The sequence below is a fragment of the Crotalus tigris genome, unplaced genomic scaffold, assembly GCF_016545835.1.
Source record: "Crotalus tigris isolate CLP2741 ecotype Arizona unplaced genomic scaffold, ASM1654583v1 scf7180000020245.1906669, whole genome shotgun sequence".
NCBI classification, from domain to species: domain Eukaryota; kingdom Metazoa; phylum Chordata; class Lepidosauria; order Squamata; family Viperidae; genus Crotalus; species Crotalus tigris.
In genome coordinates, this window is record NW_024097926.1 from 1080839 (window position 1) to 1103975 (window position 23137).

The 23137-nt window shown below is 46.2% G+C and overlaps 1 protein-coding gene across 1 annotated transcript; it reads left to right on the forward strand.

Annotated features, from left to right (window-relative positions):
• Positions 1-475: 475 nt before the first annotated feature.
• On the forward strand, positions 476-21451 carry SF3B2 (splicing factor 3b subunit 2). Its single transcript, XM_039366207.1, has 21 exons — positions 476-673; positions 2165-2211; positions 3239-3316; positions 3819-4064; positions 4430-4538; positions 5244-5329; positions 7721-7826; positions 8894-8982; positions 9869-10069; positions 10587-10721; positions 11031-11111; positions 11986-12213; positions 13334-13483; positions 13580-13669; positions 15044-15151; positions 16041-16148; positions 17042-17184; positions 17823-17924; positions 19792-19891; positions 20795-20980; positions 21212-21451. Exons 1-21 carry the CDS (start codon positions 553-555, stop codon positions 21281-21283), a joined length of 2586 nt encoding a protein of 861 aa, XP_039222141.1. The 5' UTR covers positions 476-552; the 3' UTR covers positions 21284-21451.
• Positions 21452-23137: the final 1686 nt, after the last annotated feature.

The following is a 23137-nucleotide window of genomic DNA, read 5'->3' on the forward strand; positions in this document are numbered from 1 at the left end:
CATATATATAGGTATATAGGGATAGATAGATGATAGACAGATAGATAGATGATAGATAGATAGATAGATAGATAGATAGATAGATAGATAGATAGATAGATAGATAGATAGATAGATAGACAGATAGACAGATAGATACACATATAATTTTAAATAAAGAAGCACGCACTAAACAATCCAACTGGATCACAGCCGCACCAAGCGCGAAACCAAAATCAACCGCGAGGCAGTTCAGTAACTGATCTTTTGACTAGCCAGCCTCAAGAGACCACAACTCCCAGAAGGCTATGCGCTTCCTATTGGCCCTCTTGATCCCGCCCCGATTCCAGTCAAGGTCCTGGATTGGTTACCGTTCTTCCGCCGGCTCTTGAGCTACCCCTTCCTCCTAAAAAAAAAAAAAACCTAAAAAAAAAAAAAAAAACCAACAACCCGAGCTGGCTCCCTCATTGGCTGCAGGGGGAAAAGAGGCGCTGATTGGACGCGTAAGGGGCTCCGTCGCGCCTACGGTGGCCGCGCGGGGTCTCCCGCAGCCGATTCGAGCGAGGAGAGAAGATGGCGTCCGAGGGACACTCCGAGCCTCCCAAGGCGGGGGACCTGCCGTTGCCAGGATACGGGGCCTGGTCGCCCAAAGAGCTACAGGCCAAGCTGGCCGAGATCGGGGCCCCGACTCAGGGTGAGGGGGGGTCGAGGCGGTCTAGGGTTGGGCCGTTCGTAGTGTCGTGTGAACAGGCCGTCACGGGAAGCCAAACACGGGTAGGGCGGCCGAGCTAGGCGGGTTTCCTCGAAGGCGCTTCGTGGCAAAAGCCAAGCTTTCCCCCCTCCCGCCCCCCCCCCCAAACCGTTCAGCAACGATACCCCGTGGCAAAGAACTTCGAGGGGGGGTCTCTCGAGGCCATCTAGTCCATCCCCTTACTGGGTGCAAGAACTCTTAGACCAAAGCACCGTTATTAAGGTTGGTCACAGAATCGGTTATTTGGTATTTGGGGCCAGCTGTGGAATGCTTCCCAAAGACCTGAGATAGGCAGATGTTGTAGATCAGTGTTTCCCAAACTTGACAATTTTAAGGCATGAGGACTTCAACTCCCAGAATTCCACAGCCAGCAACGCTGGCTGTGGAATTCTGGGATTTGAAGTCCACATGCCTTAAAATTGTCAAGTTTGGGAAACACTGTTGTAGATCATCAATGCAGGCCGTCCTCGATTTACGACCGTTTGTTTAGTGACTGCTTGATGTTGCAACGGCACTGCAATAAAATGACTTGGGGATGTTCTTCACACTTAACGACCGTGGTTGCAATTCCCCAGGGTCACGCGATCCAAAGGTGGACGCTTGGCAGCCGACTCGTATTTATGACGGTCGCCGCGTCCCCGGGGTCACGTGATCCGCTTTTGCCACGAGCAAAGTCAGTTGGGGGGGAAAGGCAGGTTCACTTAACATCCGCGCGACTCGCTTAACAACTGCGGTGATTCACTTCTCAGCTGTGGCAAGAAAGGTCGTAAAATGGGGCAAGCCTCACTTAACAACTCTTCTCACTTAACGGCAGAAACAAGACTACCTGTAATATTAACCGGGCCACAAAATCTCAGCTCTTCCAAGTCAAGCTGCCTTTTGCAATGGACAGATGGAGAATTTTGTCAGCGCCGATGCTGTTCAAATGATGCTCCAGATGTTTTGGGGTTGCATCTATGGAGCCTGTGAATATTTGTACTACCTTTGCTCTCTTTTGCTACAGTTGTTCTATTTCTATTAATGGGTCTGTATATTTTCTGCCCCCCCCCCCCGTTCTTTCTCTGCTTTTGTCTCCAGGTACTGCCACCTCCACTATCCAGACTTTCTTTGTCTTTCTTACTTTCATTTCTGTGTTAGGTGCCTTTCTGTTTGAATTCTAATCTCCCAGAGCACTTTGTTGTTGTTGTTAGTTGCGAAGTCGTGTCCGACCCATCGCAACCCCATGGACAACGTTCCTCCAGGCCTTCCTGTCCTCTGCCATCTTCTGGAGTCCATTGACGCTCACGCCTGCTGCTTCAGGGACTCCATCCAGCCACCTCCTTCTCTGTCCTCCCCTTCTTCTCTTGCCCTCCATCTTTCCCAGCATTAGAAGGCTGATTAATCTTCCTTCTTGTTTTACAGCGTCATCTCTGAATTATTTTATTTTTCTTCCAGGTAGCCGTGAAGAGCTGGTGGAACGGCTACAAACGTATACTCTTCAGGTGAAGCCTTATTTCTTATTGCTTCAGAAAAAAAGCAACAGTTTTTTTTTTTTTTTTTTTTTTTACTGTAACTGGCTGGCAGGTCAAAGAAAGGAAGACCAAATCACCGGGGAATCTGAGTATACGCAGATAGATTCTATAAACTAGGATTATGTTCATGTAATCCACTCACTTTAGGAAGAAACAGGAATTTCAGCTGCTAAGAAAGTAACACTTTGGTAAAGGAAAATCTAGGAAAGCTGTATATTACGATGGTTGTTACAAACACTCTTTGAGCAAATAAGAGCAAATTCAAGCAGAGGACTAACCTTAGCTTGAAATTAGATTTTTTACGTGCTGAAAATTTGAAACGTATTGGCCTTCTCTCAGCAGCCCTCTTTCCAAATGGTATCTTCCAGATGTGCTTTGAGAAACATCTGGGCTGCCCCAGATTGGAAAGGACTTGGCATCTATGGGGTTAAGCTCTAACGTTTCCCTATAGGGCACCCCAAACCATCTGACATCTTAGACCAGCGTTTGTCAATTCTTGGCTGCTTGAAAACACAGGGATTTCAACTCCCAGAATTCCCCAGCCAGCAAAACCACAGATTTTCAAGCAGCCAAGGTTGGGAAACACTATCCTAAACCATGGGTAGGCAACCTTGGCTCTTTTATGACTTCAGCTCCCAGAATTCCTGAGCCAGCATGAGGGCATCTTTGGCCCCTTCATGATTTGTAGACTTCAGCTCCCAGAATTCCTGAGCCAGCATGAGGGAAACTTTGGCCCCTTCATGACTCATGGATTTCAATTCTCAGAATTCCTGAGCCAGCCTGGCTCAGCTTGGAAACCTCTCCCTTTCCCCTCAGCATGGCTGGCTCAGGAATTCTGGGAGTTGAAGTCCACGAGCCATAAAAGAGCCAAGGTTGCCTGCCCCTGCCCTAGACCATCACTTGTGCTAGAGAGAAATATTGCAGGTTTCAAGTTGAGAAGGGCAAATAGCTGAGTTATTGCCTCCATTTTTTTTCTTTTTATGTTTTTTTTTAACAGACTGGGATTCTACTTAACAGACCTGTTCTGAGAGGGGATGATGGAGACAACTCAGGCCCACCTCCCTTGCCAGGACAGGTAAGCCCTTTGCAGGGAGCCAAGTTGGAAAATTGTACAAATAATCGTCGATTTATGACCAAAATTGAACCTCCCCCCCCCAAGTTTCCAGGGCAGTTTTTAAGAGAGTTTAGCCCATTTTATCACTTTTTTTGTGTTGCCACAATGGTTAAACGAATCCCTGCAGTTGTTAAGTGAATCGTGCAGTGAACCTGGCTTCCCCCATTGAATTCACTGGTCAGAAGCAAAGCTGGGGAAGATTGCACGTGGGGATCACATGATCACCGTGATACATTCATGTCAGTTGCCCAACGCCCAATGGAGCTAGAATTCTCCAAACTTGGCAACTTTTGTGGACTTCAACTCGCCAGAATTCTGGGAGTTGAAGTCCACAAAGTCTTCAAGTTGCCATGTTTGGACCCCCCCTCCCCAAATATAATGGGCTTGAGCGTGCAAGCAGGGCTTCTGAAGTCTGCAAGTCCAGCGATCCTTCCCGCGAGTAACGCTTTTCTCTCTCCTTCAGGTCCAAGGCATTCCTTTGCCCCCACCTCCGATGGGCATGCCCCCGATGCAGCCTCCCCCACCCCCTCCCCCTGGCATGGGCCTCAACTTCCCCATGGTTGTGGGACCTCCTCCACCGCCCCCCACTTTGGGTGTGCCTCTCCGCATGCAGGCGGTGGATCCTTCCTCGTTGCCTGAAGAAGAACGCCTGAAGCTGGCCCAGCAGCAGGCCGCCATGTTGATCCAACAGGAGGAGAGAGGCAAGCAGGTAAGGACACACTTTGCTTCAGAGATGCACAGGTGTGTGTGTGTGTGTGTGTGTATGTGCGTGCAGGCGCCCGTGTAGGTGGGCAACAGCTCATTGGCTGCCTTCCCTAATTCAGTCTCATTCCATTTTCTTCCACTCCGGCTCTTATAATCTGTCATTAATTTTTTTCCATGCGTACAATAATAATTTTTCAACCAACTTGCTGTCTTGACTCTAGCCATTGATAAAATAAGTCCCAAATCTGATAATATTCTGATTCTTCTTTTTCTGTCAGTCTCGTAGTCAAATCTGCCCATCTCTGCGCATTCTAGTATTCTTTTTTTAACTATTTCTTCATCTGATGGTATTCCCTCATTTTTCCATAGGCTGTTGCCCTAATGGAGCAGGTGCGCCACCAGGAGATAACCAAGCTGGCCCCTTCAGTACCTCGGACAGTTCCAGATCTGGGGCCAAGACCTCAAGGCCTCCCCAGAAGTAAGTCCTTTTGGGCCAGGACAGGAGGCTCCAATTCTTTACATTGGGAAAAGCAGTTTCTGAAACGTGTGTGTGTGTGTGTGTGTGTGTGTGTACACTCCACAGTTGTTCCAACAACTCAAAAGACAGAGAAGCGCGTACAATGCTCCTTCCTCGTCCTATTTTCCTAGAGCAAAAAATCCGTGAGGTGGGTTGGGCCAAGGGAGAACGAGAGGGGCCCAAAGTCTCCCAGTTGGCGTTGGCGCCTAAGGCGGGACTAGAACTCACCGTCTCCCGGGGAGCAATTAACCAGCATAGCTAGCTGAGAGGAATTCTGGGGACTGAAGTCCAGAAGGCTTAAAAGTTGCCAAATTTGGAGAGCCCCGTCTTAAAGCCTTCAATATTTAAAATTAAGAGTTAATGGGTGGTAAAAACCGTGGACTTGCAAGGGCTTGATTGTTTTCTTGCAGACGTTTTATGACCCAACTAGGTAACGTCATCAGTGCTGGAAGGGAGTGGGGTTTTCACTATTTATATACAAGGGGCTTGCCCTGTCAGCGTTGGTGGGCTTCTTCTTGGTGATTCCTTGATTAGGCTGTTGCTTGGAGACCCCACTCCACTCCCTTCTAGCACTGGTGGTGTTGCCTGCGTTGTCTTTTAAGCGAGGAAATGACAGAAGTGACCTATTGCTTCAGCTAATCTTGAGTTTGGGTTCCCCCCTTCTAGTCAACCCCTCTTCCAGCTCCCCCATGGGAACAGCAAGCTCAAGACCCCGTTGCCCCCCACCTCCTCCTGGAGAAGACAGTCGGGAGGTAAGTCTTATTTATAGCCAGAGTGGCCAACGAAGGGGAAAGAAGACTCTTCTTCTTCTTTTTTTAACGATTATAAATTGTATTGGTTTTCCAGTTTTATATTTACATATTTGGAAAGTAACGTGGCGATTGGGTGAGCCAAAAGTTCAATAACAGAGTCTTTAGTACATAGGTCAAGTTACATCCTCAGATATTTCTTCTCTGTTCCCCTTAACATTTGCTAAATCATAAACTTACTTAAGCTAGTAAGTTTCTAGTTGTATCAAACTCAGTTTAAGACTTCGTTATCACATTTATCAATACATTTTTTGCTGAGACATACCCATATCCTGTTTTTAAGTTTGACCTAATTTTTAGTTTTTACAGTACTTCCATTTAACCTTTAATATCCCAAGTACTTAAGGTTCGGGTAACCCAAATTTCCTTTGTCTCATTACATAAGAATTATAACATCTAAAATGCACATCTTACTTACTTAAATATATTCTAAATTTATTTCATAAACATTTTCAATTGGGAAAGAAGACTCTTCTTAAATCCATTCATACATACATACCGTATTTTCCGGCATATAAGGCGACTTTCTAACCATGCAAGTCTTATCCAAAGTCGGGGGTCGTCTTATATGCCAGAAAACACCGGTACATACATACATTCAGTTTGTAGGAGGATAAATGGAGCTATGTGCAGATAAGGGAGAAATGCAAAAAAGCAGTGAGGTGTTGATAACCTCAGCTCTGAGTAGGAATGGGATTCAATTGGAAACTGCCTAAGAATTTTGTCTGCTATCTGGGTTCAAGGAAAGATTATTATTATTATTAAGATAAGATAAGATAAGATAACCTTGTCATTTTTTACTGTGGGCACACTGGCACGCATTAAAAATGAAATTCTCAGAGAGAAAGGAACGTGATATGTAATTTTGAATATATTTAACAAGAAGAAGGCTGTTGAGTGATTAATTAACATATTGCTTATGATCATTAACTATATTATTGTTAGTTAAATACCAGTACCCAGACATTATGCTGTTTGCTAAATATTGAAAATGTTATTTGGATAAACCCTAACCCTATCTTATTCCTAACCCTATAAAAACTAATACAATCTATATTAAAAAAAAATGAAATTCTGTTGCCTGCTCTCAAAAGTGTACACGTACACCACACACATATAGACATAATATATATGTATTTGTTTTCTGAGGTTTTCGCGGGTGTTTGTATGTAGGTCTTTGGTTATTCGGGGTTTCTCCCGCGTCAAATATATATGTATGCATATACCTACACCCTTACATATAAATATTAATCACTGTCCATCTTGAACACGGAGCGGAAAGAGGAAGCTAGAGAGAGTCCACAAGGTTGATACTCTGTGGCAGAGGTCCCCCAACCTTTGAGCACCAGGGACTGGTTCCGTGGAGAGATGTTTTTCCACGGACTGGAGGGTGCGTGGTTTTGTGTGCTGCCTGCATCCCACAGATGGGGCTTTGCTTGTTTGTGCAGACCAGTTGCTGGCATGCCACAGCCCGGTACTGGTCCATGGCCCCAGGGTTTGGGGATCCCTGCTGTATGGAACAAAACTGACTGAATCTGGATGTTCTGCTTCGAATCTGGTGTGGTCTTGTACAGTCTGCACCTGGCTCACTGGAGTTGTAAAATTCTTTTTTTAAAAAAAAATATGTTTCGTTAATTTTTAACGTAATCACCTTAGTATTCGGTAGACAGTGCGTTGTCTGGGTTTACATTTAACAATCATTCATTAACAATTAAATCCTATAATCTATAATCCACACGATAACTTTACATGATTTTCTCTTTTCCCCCACCGTGTTCTCTTTTTCCAACCCTAAGTTAATACAATTCTTATTGTTTTAATAAATGATAATTAAGCATAAACGTTTTCTAATATTTCTACAAATAGCAGTCACAACAATATAGTACTCCTTTTCTATCTAGTCATTCTGGTGGTCTCATCATATATCCTGGTTACAGTTCTTGTTTACATTTGTTTTTTTCCCCACAGTGTTCTAAACATTTTTACTGGTTAGGATTTTCTCAGAGTTTAATTACGTTTAAATATTTAAATCTGTTTTTTTTTTCTCATGTAAACCAGCCCGATACTTTTAACCTTTCTTAAGGAATAAATAAAATGAAAAAGAGAAAGAAGAAGAACGAGAATAAGAAAAAGAATAAAATAAAAAGATACTATACTGCTTAAAATCCGTGGTGTCGTCTTTCCACCTGGTTCTTAGTCTGATTCATCACAAAATTTGTCCACTCCATCGGCTCAAATGTATTCTTCTCTTTGCCCGCTCTTTCCTTTGCACGAGATCCAATGTGCAGACCGATTAGAATCTTTTTGAGTATTGATTTTTTTTGACCCTTCCAGATTGACGATTCAGGAGTGGGTCCCAAAATCCCTCAAGCCTTGGAAAAAATCCTTCAGCTTAAGGAGATCCGCCAGGAAGAGCTCACAGCTGTACCCAGCATCACAGGTAAAAGGCCAGAAGTAGGGGTTCCCGGGAAGTCTAGTTCGGAGACACCCATCCCTGCTATAGAGAGATGGGTTATGGAATTACATTGCTTGGAATCTTTTCTTTTTAAAAAAAGTTCCTAGTCCTCATGATAACAGTGAAAATAAATGGATTAGCCGGATATATGTCAAGGCCAAAGATTAAAGTCAACCCAAAGAACACGGCACCTGGAATTGCTTCTGAGTAGTTTTTTTTTTCCTATGGTTGTTCGCCCATAGACAGAACCTTGCCAGTCAAAAGCAACTATCTGCATAGCTACAAGTAGACCTTGAATTACGACCACAGTTGAGGCCAAAAACTCTGTCGCTAAGCAAGACCGTTAGGTGAATTTTACCCCATTGAATGACTTGCCTTGCCACAAGGGTTAAATGAATCGCTGCCATGAGTTCAGTTAGTAGTGAAGTGAATCTGGCTTTTCGCGTTGACTCTGGCTGTTGCAGAACACAGATAGTCCTCGACGTAATGGCCACAACTGAGCCCAAAATTTCTGTTCCTAAGCGAGACATTGCTTAAGGGAGCTTTGCCCCCATTTTACTTTCCTCGCCTCGGTTGCTAAGTGAATCACTGCAGTTGATAAGCTAGTGGCACAGCTGTTAAGCGAATCCGGCTTTCCCCCCCTCGTCAGGAGGTCGTAAAAGGGAGGGTCACATGACCCCAGGAGACATTGCAGCCGTCATAGATACGAATCGGCTGGCAAGCGTCTGAATTTTGATCACGTCATCCTGGGGATGCGGCAAAGATCGTTAACTCTTTTTCAGCGCCGTTGCAGCTTTCAACGGTCGCTAAATGAACTATTGTAAGTTGAGGACTACCTACTAGTGGCCAACGGGATGCGTAGACCAGCATTCCCCAGCCAGGAGACCGTGCAGATACGCTGGGCGGTTACGCAATTGCTCTCCCTCCACATCCGGAAAGAGTCAAGTTTGAGAAAGTTGTCGAGTGTGCAAGTTTTATAATCTTCCCCGGGGGGGTGTTTCCTCCCATTTTTTTCATTCCCCCCCTTCCCCAAAATTGTGCCTTCTTTGCAGACGACGACATGGAGACCGACTTGAGGGTGCTGGCTGGCATGTCTGCCTCTGATGCCGAAGACGACACTTCGGCCCTGTCTAAGAAAGAGGTGAGGGGACATGGGGCCGAGTCAGCAAGAATTTGGGAACGGCTGTAGCTCCGAGATCGGGGTTGCTTCCTGTGGCAGGAAAAACACCTGGCAGGAGAACCTTTGTGAGCGCTAAAGATGGTGATGATGATGAGGATAATAGAGTTGGAAGGGACCCTGGAGGTCTTCTAGTCCAACCCCCTGCTCAAGCAGGAAACTCTGTACCAGTGGTGGTGAACCTTTTAGAGATAGAGTGCCCCAAAACTGCCCCTCCTGCTCGCAGGACCGCCCACCGCCTCTACAGCCTGCCATAGCGGATCGCTCAGGCAGCCCTGCAGCGCCATGGCAGCCATGCCTTCTGCCTGTGCCCCGCAGCATCATCTACGCCAGTGGTTCTCCACCTGTGGGTCGGGACCCCATTTGGGGTCGAACGACCATTTCACGGGGGTCGCCAAACAACGCAGTCCGCCATTTTTTCCCCCCTTTTTCTTAGCTGTGCTACTCCCTTTTATTCTGTTCGCTTTTGAAAGCCAATAGAATAGACTCTCTTGAATAGAGTCTAATTCTATTGGCTTTCCAAAGCCAATAGGAATTGTCCAGGCTGTCTCTGCCCTGCTGAGCCCGCCAAAAGTCCCATTCTGCAAACGATGCTGCACCAGTTGAGTAGTCCTCGACTTACGACCGGTTGAGAAGTCCTCGACTTACGACCAGTTGGGAGTCACGGCATTAAAAAGGTTGAGAACCACTGATCTACGCGCAACGGGGCGCGAGAGCAGAGTCTTGTCCTGCAGCTGGGAATCTCTGGGAGAAATTCTGGGAATCTCTTCCTAACAGCCGGGATCCTTTGCCGAAAACCTAACCGATGCCATCTGCTAACCTAGGTGTCCTTTCTCGGTTCCCTGCACAGAAAAACCGCAAGCGACGGAACCGGAAGAAAAAAAAGAAGCAAACCGCCTCTTCCAAAAGTAACCAGGTTTCCCCGGCTGCCAAGGGCCGCGGGGAAGAATCAGGCAGCGACGCTCCGGTGGAAATCGAGTACGTCACCGAGGAGCTGGAGATCTACGATCCCAATTTCATCTTCTTCAAAAGGATCTTTGAGGCGTTCAAGGTATGATGGGATCTGGGAATCCCGATCGGGGGGGGGGGGCACGGATGCAAAATCGGGACTTCTGCAGTGGGGGGGGGTGGAGGGGGAAGTCCAGGCCCCCTCCAGCCCTCTTGGTTCAGGAATGTCTCGACTTAACGACCACCATCGACCCCAAAATTCATGTCGCTAAGTGAGAAATCTGTCAAGTGAGTTTTGCCCTGTTTTACGACCTTGCTTGCCACCGTCGTTAAGTGAATCACTGCAGTTGTTAAATGAGTCACACGGTCGTTAAGCGAATCCAGCTTCCCCCACTGTCGGAAGGTCGCAAAAAGGGACGCAGCAACCGTCATAAATGTGAGTCAATTTCCAAGCGTCTGAATTCTGAACACAGGCTCACGGGGATGCTGCCATGGCCGTAAGCGCGAAAACTGGTCCTAAGTCACCTTTTCCCATGCTCTTGTAACTTCAAACGGTCGCTAAAGAAATGGTCGTAAGTTGAGGACTGCCCGTAACTTGTTTCTGCCTCCCTTCCTCACAGCTGACCGACGACGTTAAGAAAGACAAGGAAAAGGAGCCGGAGAAAGCAGACAAGTTGGCCGCTTCGGCTGCGCCAAAGAAGAAGGGATTTGAGGAAGAACGGAAGGACAGTGACGACAGCTCCGACGACGAGCAGGTGAGCGTGTGTGTGTGTGTGTGTGTGGTGTGTGTGTGTGTGTCAGGCTGATGGGAGAACGCCCTGTTTTCCATTCTCGTTAGCTTTCTGTTTGAAACAAAAGACGTTACTTGGTTTTGGGTGGTTAGAACAGAAATGGAACCTCCAGCCGTAGGGGCAGTTCAGCCCAGAATTTAAGATTCTGGGGGACAGATGGCAGAAAAAGGGACCTGTCTCAGCCTTCTTATAAGCTTCCCTTATAAGATACGGGGGGGGGGGAGTTGCTATGTAAGATAAGAAACCTCTCTCTCTCCCCAAAAAAAAATTCAGGAAAAGAAGCCGGAAGTTCCCAAATTGTCCAAGAAGAAGCTGCGACGGATGAACCGTTTTACTGTGGCTGAGCTGAAGCAGGTGTGCGGCTTTTATTGATTTTATTTATTCATTTATTAGGTTTTTGGCCCACCTTTTTAATGTTCTAAGTAACGTGGTGAACATACTTAATGCTCCTTCCTCCGCCTCCTCCTCCTCCTCCTTTCATGTCTAAGGTGGGCTCACCATCTCCCACTTTCTAGCCTGGATTGAGCCAACTTTCATGGCTAAGGCAGGACTAGAACTTCCTGTCTCCTGATGATTGGTCCAAAGTCACCCAGCCAGCTTTCATGTCTAAGGCGGGACTAGAACTCACCATCTCCCACTTTCTAGGGGAGACGTCTAGATTCTGTTTGCCCACTAATGCCGTGCGCTTGGCAGGCTTCCGTGCATGAGCTGAGCACTGGAGCCCAGTCTGTTTCTGCTGGACCCTGCCCAGTGAAACATCACCAATGTAGATGCCTATTTGGGGGCCATTGGGAGGCAGCTGCCTGATCAGAAATTTGGAGACAGGAAAGGCTCAGTTGTAAGTTGCCCAGAATCATTTAGAACGTAGACTCATAGGATTGGAAGGGACCTTGGAGGTCTTCTAGTCCAACCCCCTGCTCAAGCAGGAGACTCTCTTCCCTTCCAGACAAGTGGCTGTCCAACCCAAATAAAATCACATTAAAACTGTGAAACCAAACAGATGGAAGGTTTTGCCGAAGACTCAGACGCCCCCAATGCTGCGCCACTGACCCCGATGCATCAGGGGGAAGGGAAAGCTTTTCCCGTTGAACTTCTGCCACTTGGTTGACCTGTCTAATCACACTTGGCCAAATAAAGTTCAATAAATAAATAAATAAAGGCAGTTGAAAAAACCCCAGAGAATGGACTTTATTTTTGTATATTTTCTTCTGCCTTCGGTTCCCGGCAGCTGGTGGCCCGCCCCGATGTGGTGGAGATGCACGATGTGACGGCGCAGGATCCCAAGCTGCTAGTCCACTTGAAGGCCACCCGCAACTCGGTCCCCGTCCCTCGCCACTGGTGCTTCAAGCGCAAATATCTCCAGGGGAAGAGAGGCATTGAGAAGCCTCCGTTTGAACTGCCGGAATTCATTAAGCGCACCGGGATCCAAGAGATGAGGGAAGCCCTACAGGAAAAGGTGTGGTAGGAAGCTTTGTTGTTCACACACACACACACACACACACACACACACACACACACACACACGGAGCTGTTCCATGACCTGGATGTTTGCACGACAGGGAGACTCACGGCAAAATAAACCCACAGCAAAATAAAAGTATCCACAGACTAGGCGGTACGGTTAGTCCTCGAGTTACGATTGAGCTCAAAAGGTATGTTGCTAAGTGAAACATGTTTCAGTGACTTCCGCTCCATTTTACGGCCTTCCTTGCCACAGTCGCTAAGCGGATTGCTGCAGTTGTAAAGTTAGCAACATGGTTGTTAAGTGGAATCCAGCTTCCCCACTCACTTTGCTTGTCAGAATGTCGCAAAAAGGGGAGCCTGGAACTGTGGCGAGAAAGGTCTTAAAATGGGGCGAAACTCACTTAACAAGTCTCAGTTAACAGCAGAAATGTTGGGCTCAATTGTGGCCGTAAGCAGAGGATTACATGTAGTTGACTAAAGACTTGTTGTCATGCCTCCGTCGGAGCCTGAATCTGCGGAGGAAAATGAGCTGGAACGGGACCCTGTGGAGGTCGAGGGAGAGGCATTTGTTGGGAACAAACGTTGATTCCTTGGAGTTGTGTGTGTGTGTGTGTGTGTGTGTTGCTGATCTCTTGTTCTGTGACTTCTGCTTGGAAACCTGGAAACTCTTGACCATTGGACTGGCTGACAATGTTGCTTGGATGCTCAAAGATCTCAGACTGTATTTTGGCTTCCCTTCTGAGACTGCTCAGGCAAGCGGGTATTCACACAGACTCGTTAGGTTTATGGTGTACTTGTCATTCCTTGTTATCTCTGTGGCCTTGAGTAAATTCCTCTCCCAATCAGTCTGTATGTGAAACTGCTTGCAGCCAGAGGGGGCTGAAGGTGTGGGTGTCTTCCTGTGTTTGGACGGCTTGCCAGAAATGTGGGAGCATTTGGGGAAAATTTGGAGCAATTAAAGGGCGGTGCTGTGCCCTGGGTCATCACACTTGTGCGCAGGTACGAGCGATCAATCGGCTTCAAGGGAACTGATGCCGGGGTCCTGATTCTTCCCGCCCGACCCTTTTCCCTCTGCTGACTTTCCTGTGGTTGTCCCCTCCTCATCCCTTCAGGAGGAACAAAAGACCATGAAATCCAAAATGCGGGAGAAAGTCCGGCCGAAGATGGGCAAAATCGACATCGATTACCAGAAGCTGCACGACGCCTTCTTCAAATGGCAGACGAAGCCCAAGCTGACCATTCACGGCGATTTGTACTACGAGGTGACGAGGCCACCCCCTCCCTCCACTGGGCGGGAGTGAGGCTAGTGGCGCCATTCCCTTGCCGAGTCCTTCCCTTTTCTCCTCTTCCTCCCTCAGGGCAAGGAGTTTGAGACGCGTCTGAAGGAGAAGAAGCCGGGAGATCTTTCCGATGAGCTGCGCATCGCCCTGGGGATGCCTGTGGGGCCGGTAAGTTGCCAGAAGACTGCTAGCGCGGGCGGCCTCTGAGCTGAGCCTTGGAAGACGGAACAAGGGAACATCTTGACAGATGCTTTCTTTTTCCCAAGGAGGGAAGCCATTTCCCTTTATTAATATTTGTTTTTCATTTCAAAGATAAAATATTAAAAAAAACCTAAATTAAAGGTAAAGATTTCCCCTGTCCAGTCATGTCCAACTCTAGGGCACGATGCTCATCGCTGTTTCTTAGCTGAGGGAGCCAGCGTTGTCTGAAGACAATTCCCGTGGCCACATGGCCAGGAACGCGCACAGGATGCTGTTACTTTCCCACCAAAGTGGTACCTGTTTATTCGCATTTGCCTGCTTTCAAACAGCGAGATGGGCAAGAGCTGGAGCAAGGGACGGGGGCTCACCCGTTGCGCAGGCCCTCGGGTCTCCAGCCGAGGCTGTCAGCTCTCCAGCTGACCAAGGCAGTGACTTTAACCGCTCAGCTATCGCGCCCCTTCATTAAAAAAAACTAAAAAGACAAGAAAACTGCATAAATTTACAAGCCCAACAACAAAAACGAGGGTGGATAACGTATGTTTGTTTATTTAGAAAATTTATATGGATGCCTACTCCCACACTGCGACTCAAGACAGCTTACAGGACATAAAAGCACAATATAAAAGAAATAAAAATAATAAAAAAAACCACTTCCTCACCCTGGCAACAACACACATTCATAACCAGCCAATAAATAATAATAATAATAATAATAAAAAAAATGGAAGGGACCTTGGAGGTCATCGAGTCCAACCCCCTGCTCAGGCAGGAAACCCTATACTATTTCAGACAAATCGCTGTCCAGTCTCTTCTTAAAAACTTCCAGCATTGGAGCATTCACCGATTCTGGAGGCAGGTTGTTCCACTGGTTAATTGTTCTAACGGTCAGGAAATTTCTCCTTAGTTCTAGGTTGCTTCTGTCCTTGATGAGTTTCCATCCGTTGCTTCTTGTCCTGCCTTCAGGCGCTTCGGAGAACAGCTTGACTCCCTCTTCTTTGGGGCAGCCCCTGAGATACTGGAAGGCTGCTATCCTGTCCCCACTCATCCTTCTCTTCGTTAAACTAGACTTACCCAATTTCAGCAACCATCCCTTATAGGTTTTAGCCTCCAGTCCCTGGGAGTTGAAGTCCACTGGTTCTCAAAAGCTGCCAAGGTTAGACATCCATGTTTTATGAAGCAGAATATGTCTGCTCTTGCTATTGATTGGATTATTGAATATTTTCTAGATTTCCAGATAGGATGATTACAAAGAGCCCATGGGCAGGAGATGAGGGGAATGGCGAGGTTTCCGTCACTAACCGTGTGTCCTTCTCTTTTTGTGTGTGTGTGTGTGTCTCCAAGAACGCCCACAAAGTTCCTCCTCCGTGGCTCATCGCCATGCAGCGCTACGGCCCACCGCCTTCCTACCCCAACTTGAAAATCCCGGGTTTGAATTCTCCCATCCCAGAGGTGAGTTCGCCTTCTGACATGCTCGGCGCTTCCTCCCATCTTTTGAGGGTCACCACCGGCCTCGCAATCTGCAAACCGACAAAGATTGTGGAATCGGTTGCCTCCACAGCCAGTCGGCAGACCCACCTGCCTGCCTGATCATAGGAAAATTGTCGGAAAGAAAAAAAAAATGGATTAGAGAAGGAACAATATCTACATTGTTGTGGGGTCCTTGGTGCTCTCTGAACTGGGTGGTTTTCTTGCGGACGTTTCATCACCCAAACTAGGTACGTAACGTCATCCGTCGTATCATCGTGCAGCACTGAGGATGTTACCTAGCTGGGTAATAAAACGTCTGCAAGAAAACCACCCAGCTCAAGAGAGCATCAAGGACCCCTCATGTCTACATTTATGGCTGATTGGAAATCCTTTATAGACTTTTTCCATAAAATGGGCAGAATTGCACTTATGATTTATTATTTCTACGAGGAGAAAAAAAGCTGTATAATGGAAAAAAGCTTTTTTTTTCTAATTGTGGAGTAAGACATAACTTTATATTTAAATTTGCTGTTTATTAGAAGTTTCCTCTTTGGATTTCTTTTCATTCTTTCATTTCTTTTGACTTTTTTTTTTCATTTTCTCTCTTTCCTGCTTTTCCTTTTTGTCGGTTTGCGTTCGTTTTTATGCCCTTTGTAAAATTTTCAGGAACAGTTTATAAAAGCGGGGAAAAAAAAGGCAAGCCAATTCAACATTTTCTGCTGCAGTGTACAAATGTACCGGTTCTAACTGGAAAATTCTGCTAAATTCTCTTCTACCTGTCTCGATGTATCTTGCTTAAGAAGATTGTGTGAAACGCAGAATCCTGGCTAGAACTAACCCTATGGCTTTTTTAATTTTTATTTTCCTATAGGGATGTTCGTTTGGATATCATGCCGGTGGCTGGGGTAAACCTCCTGTGGACGAGACAGGGAAGCCCCTGTATGGAGATGTCTTTGGGACCAATGCGACTGAATTCCAGGTATGTCTTTACAGCAGGGGTCTTCCAACTTGGCCCTTTGATGACTGGTGGACTTCAACTCCCAGAATTCCTCAGCCAGGCACGCGTGCCTGGCTGAGGAATTCTGGGAGTTGAAGTCCACCAGTCATCAAAGGGCCAAGTTGGAAGACCCCTGCTTTACAGCAATGTTTCCCCAGAAGTGGAGAAGAGCTGCGTGTTCTTCATTTTTCAGGGAAACAGGCAGCTGTTAAGAGTTTCGCAGTCACAGTTCAGGCCTTCTGTATTATACTTTTTTTATTACGCCAAATTGACATCCTCCTTCCTTCCTTCCCTCCTTCCTTCCCTCCTTCCTTCCTTCCTTCTTTCCTTTCTTCTTCCTTCCAATTCTTTTTCCTTCCTTCCTCCTTCCAATTCTTTTTCCCTCCTTCCTTTCTCTCTTCCAATGTCATTCCTTCTTTCCTCCCTCCCTCCATGTCCTTCCTTCCTTCTTCCTTCCAATTCTTTTTCCCTCCTTCCTTTCTCTCTTTCAATTTCATTCCTCCTTTTCTCCTTCCTTCCTTCCTGCCTTCTTCCTTCCATTTTTTCCCTCCTTCCTTACTCTCTCTCTTTCAATTTCATTCTTTCCTCCCTCCCTCCATGTCCTTCCTTCCTTCTTCCTTCCAATTCTTTTTCCCTCCTTCCTTTCTCTCTTTCAATTTCATTCCTTCTTTTCTCCTTCCTTCCTTCCTTCCTTCTTCCTTCCATTTTTTCCCTCCTTCCTTACTCTCTCTCTTTCAATTTAATTCTTTTCTCCCTCTCTCCATGTCCTTCCTTCCTCCCTTCCTTCCTTCCTTCCTTCCTTCCTATACTTTTTCCCTCCTTCCTTCCTCTCTCTCTTTCAATTTCATTCTTCCCTCCCTTCCTCCCTCCCTTAGGCCAAGGCCGAAGAAGAAGAGGTTGACCGGACCCCTTGGGGAGAACTGGAGCCTTCCGACGAAGAATCCTCAGAGGAGGAGGAAGATGAGGACAGCGACGAAGACAAGCCGGACGAGACCGGCTTCATCACCCCAGCAGATAGGTCAGGCTCTGCCTGCAGTGGGGGGGGGGAGGGCCGATTTCCAAATAGGGGAGATGTGATGATAAAGCCTCCAAATCTCCATGGAAACCTATTGCTCAGAGTCAGGAGGGTCCCTAGGAAAACGTCGGACTGGGATTGGCTGCTGATCTATGAGCTGGATAAGAACCAGCAGCCTCCCCCTTCCCCCCCCTCCCCCGAATTGCCTGTCGAGCTTCGGAATTACAAAATAGCCGAGTTTTGGGAGGGACCCTGGAGATCTTCTAGTCCAACCTCCAAGTCAAGGCAAGGAGGCCTGATACCATCCCGGTCGAACGGTGGTTCAGTCCCTTCTTACAAACCTCCAGTGATGAAGCGCCCACAATGTCTAGTGGCAAGCCGTTCCACTGGCGAATTGTTCTCCCCGTCAGGAAACGCCTCCTTAGTTCCCGGCTGGCCTTCCGCCCGTTTACGTCTCGTCCTGTCGGGCAAATCGGGCGACTAGACCCGGCTGACTAGTTTAGGATTGGGCTCCTGATTTGCATTTCCCCCACCCCAAATAAATGGCTTCCCTAACCAGGAGGGTAGCCTCCCGGTTGATCCCGGTTCATTTTGTCCCGTGGGTTCTGACTCCCTTCTTCCTCTTCCTCCTCTGGACCTAGCGGCCTCATCACACCAGGCGGTTTTTCGTCCGTGCCCGCCGGCATGGAGACGCCGGAGCTGATCGAGCTGCGTAAGAAGAAGATCGAGGAAGCCATGGACGGGTAAATTGGCTTTTGATTCCGAGAAGTTGGGTTTTTGAGAACCCTAGAACATGGGCCCTCAACCTTCGGGGCACCAGAGACCGGTTCCGTGGAAAGACATTTTTCCACGGACCAGAGGCGGCGTGGTTTTGCGTGCTGCCTGCATCCCTTGGATGGGACTTCGCTTGCTTGTGCGGCCCAGTTGCCATGGACCGTGCTGGTCCACAGACCGGGTGTTGGGGACCCCTGCTCTAGGGATTTAGCTAACTTCACACATTGTGTTGGCCTTTCCAAGAAATAGCTCAGTAACTACAAGATAATCCTTAAAGATGTAACACCGGAGGGAAGAGCAGGTGGGAAACTTAAGGAAAACTTCAAGGGGGATAGGATAGGATAGGATAGGATAGCATAGGATAGGATAGGATAGCATAGGATAGCATAGGATAAGATAGGATAGGATAGGATAAGATAGCATAGGATAGGATAAGATAGGATAGGATAGGATAGGATATATGGAATGAAATAGAATAGAATAGAATAGAATAATGGAATAGGGTAGGGTAGGATAGGATATGTGGAATGAAATAGAATAGAATAGAATAGAATAGAATAGAATAGAATAGAATAGAATAGAATAGAATAGAATAGAAGAATGGAATAGGATAGGATAGGATAGGATATATGGAATGAAATAGAATAGAATAGAATAATGGAATAGGATAGGGTAGGATAGGATAGGATAGGATATATGGAATGAAATAGAATAGAATGGAACAGGATAGGATAGGATAGGATATATGGAATGAAATAGAATAGAATAGAATAGAATAGAATAATGGAATAGGATAGGATAGGATAGAACAGAATAGCAATATCACTTATTCTTTCTTTTTTCATGTTCTTGCTGGCACTTGTTTATAAATGTGCTTTAAAGTGCTCAATAAAAAATCAAAGGAATGCAGGAATAGCAATAGGACTTAGACTTTTAAAAATATATATTTTTATTAGTTTTTTATAATCACAAGTGCTTGATATTTTGTCAGCAACCTATCGTCTGGATTTCAATAACTAGCTTACTAATGCCTAATCAGTTCCTTTCTCTTTACCTCAGTTTTTCAAGCCAATGATAAAAGATATCCCCTGTTCTAAAATAAACTGAGTCTTCTTTCTCTTTCATTTTCAATGTCAATCTATCCATTTCTGCACACTCTTAAAAAAATTTTTTTAATTAATTCTTCCTCCGTTGGTAGATCTTCATTTTTTCCAATATTGAGCGTATACAGTTCTTGCTGCAGTTAATATATGCAAAATTAAATATGTACACTCTTTCTCATGATTTTCTATAATTAGGCCTAACAAAAATAATTCTGGCTTAAACTCTATATGTTTTTTCGTCATTTTCTCTTAGACTTGGACTTGTTTTTTTATATATATAACAAGTTTTTATTGATTTTCCAGTTTTACATTTAAGTGTTTGGAAAGCAGCGTGGTGATTGGGTAGTCAATACTACAATAACAAAGTCTTTAGTACATATCTCAGGTTACACCATCAAAAAAATTCCTTCTCTGTTTCCCTTAACATTTGCTATATCATATTTAAGCTAGTAGATTTATAATTATGGCAAGCTCAGTTAAGACATTTATCAGTATATTTTTGCTTATCTATATCCATGTCCTGTGTTTAAATTTTACCTAATTTTTAATTACAGTATTCCAATTTAACCTTTAATATCCATAGTATTTCAATTTCGGGTAACCCAAATTCCCTTTATTTCACTACGTAAAAATTACAATATCTAAAATACACCTGTTACTTAGACTTATAAACCACTTCACAGTACTCTACGTTTTTTTTTCTTTCCTTCCTGCCTAATCTCTACCCCAACAGCAGCGAGACGCCCCAGCTCTTCACAGTTCTGCCGGAGAAACGGATGCCCACGGTTGGAGGTGCCATGATGGGGTCCACCCATATTTACGACATGGCCACGGTAAGGATTGAGTTGGTCTCTCTTTGGCTTCAGATGGGACCTAGATTCCCTTTTCTCCTTGCCCCTGGAGCCCTGCCAACTTCATCTGGTGGTTTAATGGGGCATAAATCAATTTTCAACTTTATACAGAATGCTGGGAATTGTAGTCTAGCACAGGGGTAGGCAACCTTGGTCTTTTAGGACTCCTGGACTTCAACTCCCAGAATTCCTGGGCCAGCCTGGCTCAGCTTGGAAACCTCTCCCTTTCCCCTCAGCACGGCTGGCTCAGGAATTCTGGGAGTCATAAAGTGACCTAGGCCTAGGCCAGAGTGAGGCAACCTTGGCTCTTTTATGACTCATGGACTTCAACTCCCAGAATTCCTGAGCCAGCATGGGGGAACTATGTCCCCCTCACGACTCATGGACTTCAACTCCCAGAATTCCTGGGCCAGCCTGGCTCAGCTTGGAAACCTCTCCCTTTCCCTTCAGCATGGCTGGCTCAGGAATTCTGGGAGTTGAAGTCCACGCGTCATAAAAGAGCCAAGGTTGCCTGCCCCTGGCCTAGCAGAATGTGGCTTTGAGTCCTGGGCTTTGCATTACAGGTCGTCCTTGACTTAACGATCCCAATTGTCGCTAAGTGAGAAATGGGTTAAGTGAGTTTTGCCCCATGTTACGACTTTTTGTGCCAGAGTTGTTCAGTGAATCACTGCAGTTGTTGAGTTGGGAATATGGTTGTGAAGTTAAACTGGGTCCCTCTATTGACTCTGCTTGTCGGAAGATTGCCAAAGGGTGATCCCAGGACCGCGGGACTGCCCAGCAAACCATCATCGCTTAAAGGGGTCTTAGTGGGCTGGACGTGGCTTCTTTCTTCGTCCCTAATCTGATGTTTCCCCATCCCCTTGCCCGGCTCCTTTCTCTCCGCAGGCCATGAGCCGCAAAGGGCCGGTCCCCGAAATCCAAGGGGTGGAGGTTGCCCTGGCGCCGGAGGAATTGGAACTCGATCCCATGGCTATGACCCAGAAGTACGAAGAGCACGTGAGAGAGCAGCAGGCCCAGGTGGAGAAGGAGGATTTCAGCGACATGGTGGCTGAGCACGCGGCCAAACAGAAGGTGAGGTGGATCGACGTCCCGAGATCAAACCCAGGGGAAAGACCAACAATTTTGTCCTCTGAAGCAGGACAAGACGTCAGGGGTGGAAGCTTGTTAAACAGAGAAGCAAACCTAGAATTAAGGAGAAATTTCCTGACAGGGAGAACAATTTAAATCGCCAATCCCTGACTAGCTGTCACAAACAGCCCAACTTGATTCATGCATTTGTGTTTATTTATTTTTTTCCTTTAGCAAAAGAAGCGGAAAGCACAACCCCAGGACAGCCGAGCTGGGGCCAAGAAGTACAAGGAATTCAAGTTCTGAAACGCCTCTTCTCTTTTTTCCCTTTTTTTTTTAAAAAAAAAAAACACCTTGTCCGTCGTTCCCTGATGCCTACTCTAAAACCTCCCCTGGGTTGTTGTTTTTTTTTCCATCTTTGTGGATTGGAGCTCAGAAAGGGATTATTTTGTAAATAAAGTCAGAGACTCTGGAGATTTTGTTTTTCCCCCCTTTATGAGCCGGTGTCAAAAGGGAAAAACATTCCTCAAGAGTGTTTCTCAACCTGGTGAACTCTTTCAGATGAGTGGAGTTGAAGCCCACCCCTCTTCAAGCATGCTGTCTGGGGGATTCTGGGACTTGAAGCCCACCCATCTTCAAGCCTGCTGGCTGGGGGATTCTGGGAGTTGAAGCCCACCCATCTTAAAGCACGCTGGCTGGGGAATTCTGGGAGTTGAAGTTCTCCCATCTTCAAGGATGCTGGCTGGGGCATTCTGGGAGTTGAAGTCCATCTATCTTCAAGGATGCTGGCTGGGGCATTCTGGGAGTTGAAGTTCACTTCAAGAATTCTGACTGGGGGATTCTTGTCGTTGAAGTCCAGCTGTCTTAAAGTTGACCAGGTTGAGAAATATTAGTCTTTAAGTGCAACTCCAGCACGATTTCACAAGACAAATGCACGGAATTTTCTTTGCAAGAATACAAAAGACATTTGCTTCGGGAACGTTCTCTCCTCTTCCCACTTTAACTCCTAGGCCTGCTTCCCTGGAAGGCCTCTGCTCCCACCAGCTTCACCTCTGCTTATATTGGTCCCAGATCAGCATGAACTGCCTTAGACATTTCTTTTGGGGAGAGGCAGTGCTATTTCTGTTATTCCCCCTTTTTTTGCAAAGCATTGCACAATGCGCTAAAGAGGTTTTGAGCTGGGGGGGTCCCCACAATGACAACTACCACGCCATTTCTCTCTTTCCACTCCCTTGCATGAGACGTATACAGACACACACAAACACACACAGATGGCTTTCAGTCCAGCACACAGACTCTCCTAAGCTCTTCTTCCAATAGTCTGATGCTATTTCTCCTGAAACTTTTTTTTTTTAAAAACAATGGCTGCTTTGTGGTCCCTACGTCTCATTCTTCTGGAAAAACGGGGAGGGGGGTGATCTCAGGATGGGAAGGATAAAATAAAGGAGGGGGGGGAGCAGAGGATTAAAAGCACAAAGGAGGGTGTCTTAGGTTCCAGCCGGTGCTGGCAGGCGAACCCATGTTGGTCTTAAGACGTGGGGCAGCTGGAACAGGAACTGGTGAAAGCAGCCAGACACTTTTCTTTCAAAGATTTTCCCAGATGGGGACAAGGATTGGGGGGGGAGAGAGAAAGAACCCACTCAGATCCTTCTAGGATAGGGTTTCTCCCAGCGGGATCCCAGCAACCTCTTTCCACAGCTAGTCCCCCACTTACAATCATTCGTTTAGGTTGAGGACTATTGGTCTGCCGTCTCATTTATCCATGAAATCACGGTTAAGTTGAGCAAAAGCAGCATTGTAAAGGAAGAAATCTACTGTCTTTGCCAATAAAATCTGAAGAGGGAGAAGGAATTAAAATAAATGTCCAGGGACAAAATCAAACCCATGCCTCTTTTTTTAAAATCTAGTTTGAATCTTTCTTACATTTGTAGGTATGCAAACCGGTGGCAGACATGACCTTTTAATTCTGGCTCTTAGACTTGAGGGGAGGGTCACCCAAATTTTAAAAAAATATATTCTTTTACCATACATCCACCAGTCCGGCTTTACCGCCATTTCTTTTCTTAAAAAAAGACGGGGGGGGGACACCCAAAAGAGGCAACTTCGTAAAAAACAACTTTGTTTTATATTTATTCCAAACTCTTCATAGGACACATCGAA

Excerpts from the sequence above, each read along its gene's own strand:
- SF3B2 (XM_039366207.1), top strand. The coding sequence starts at position 553 with ATGGCGTCCGAGGGACACTCCGAGCCTCCCAAGGCGGGGGACCTGCCG. Across the intron at positions 5,330-7,720 it reads CTGGAGAAGACAGTCGGGAG|ATTGACGATTCAGGAGTGGG; the intron begins GTAAGTCTTATT and ends TGACCCTTCCAG. Across the intron at positions 10,070-10,586 it reads GGATCTTTGAGGCGTTCAAG|CTGACCGACGACGTTAAGAA; the intron begins GTATGATGGGAT and ends CCTTCCTCACAG.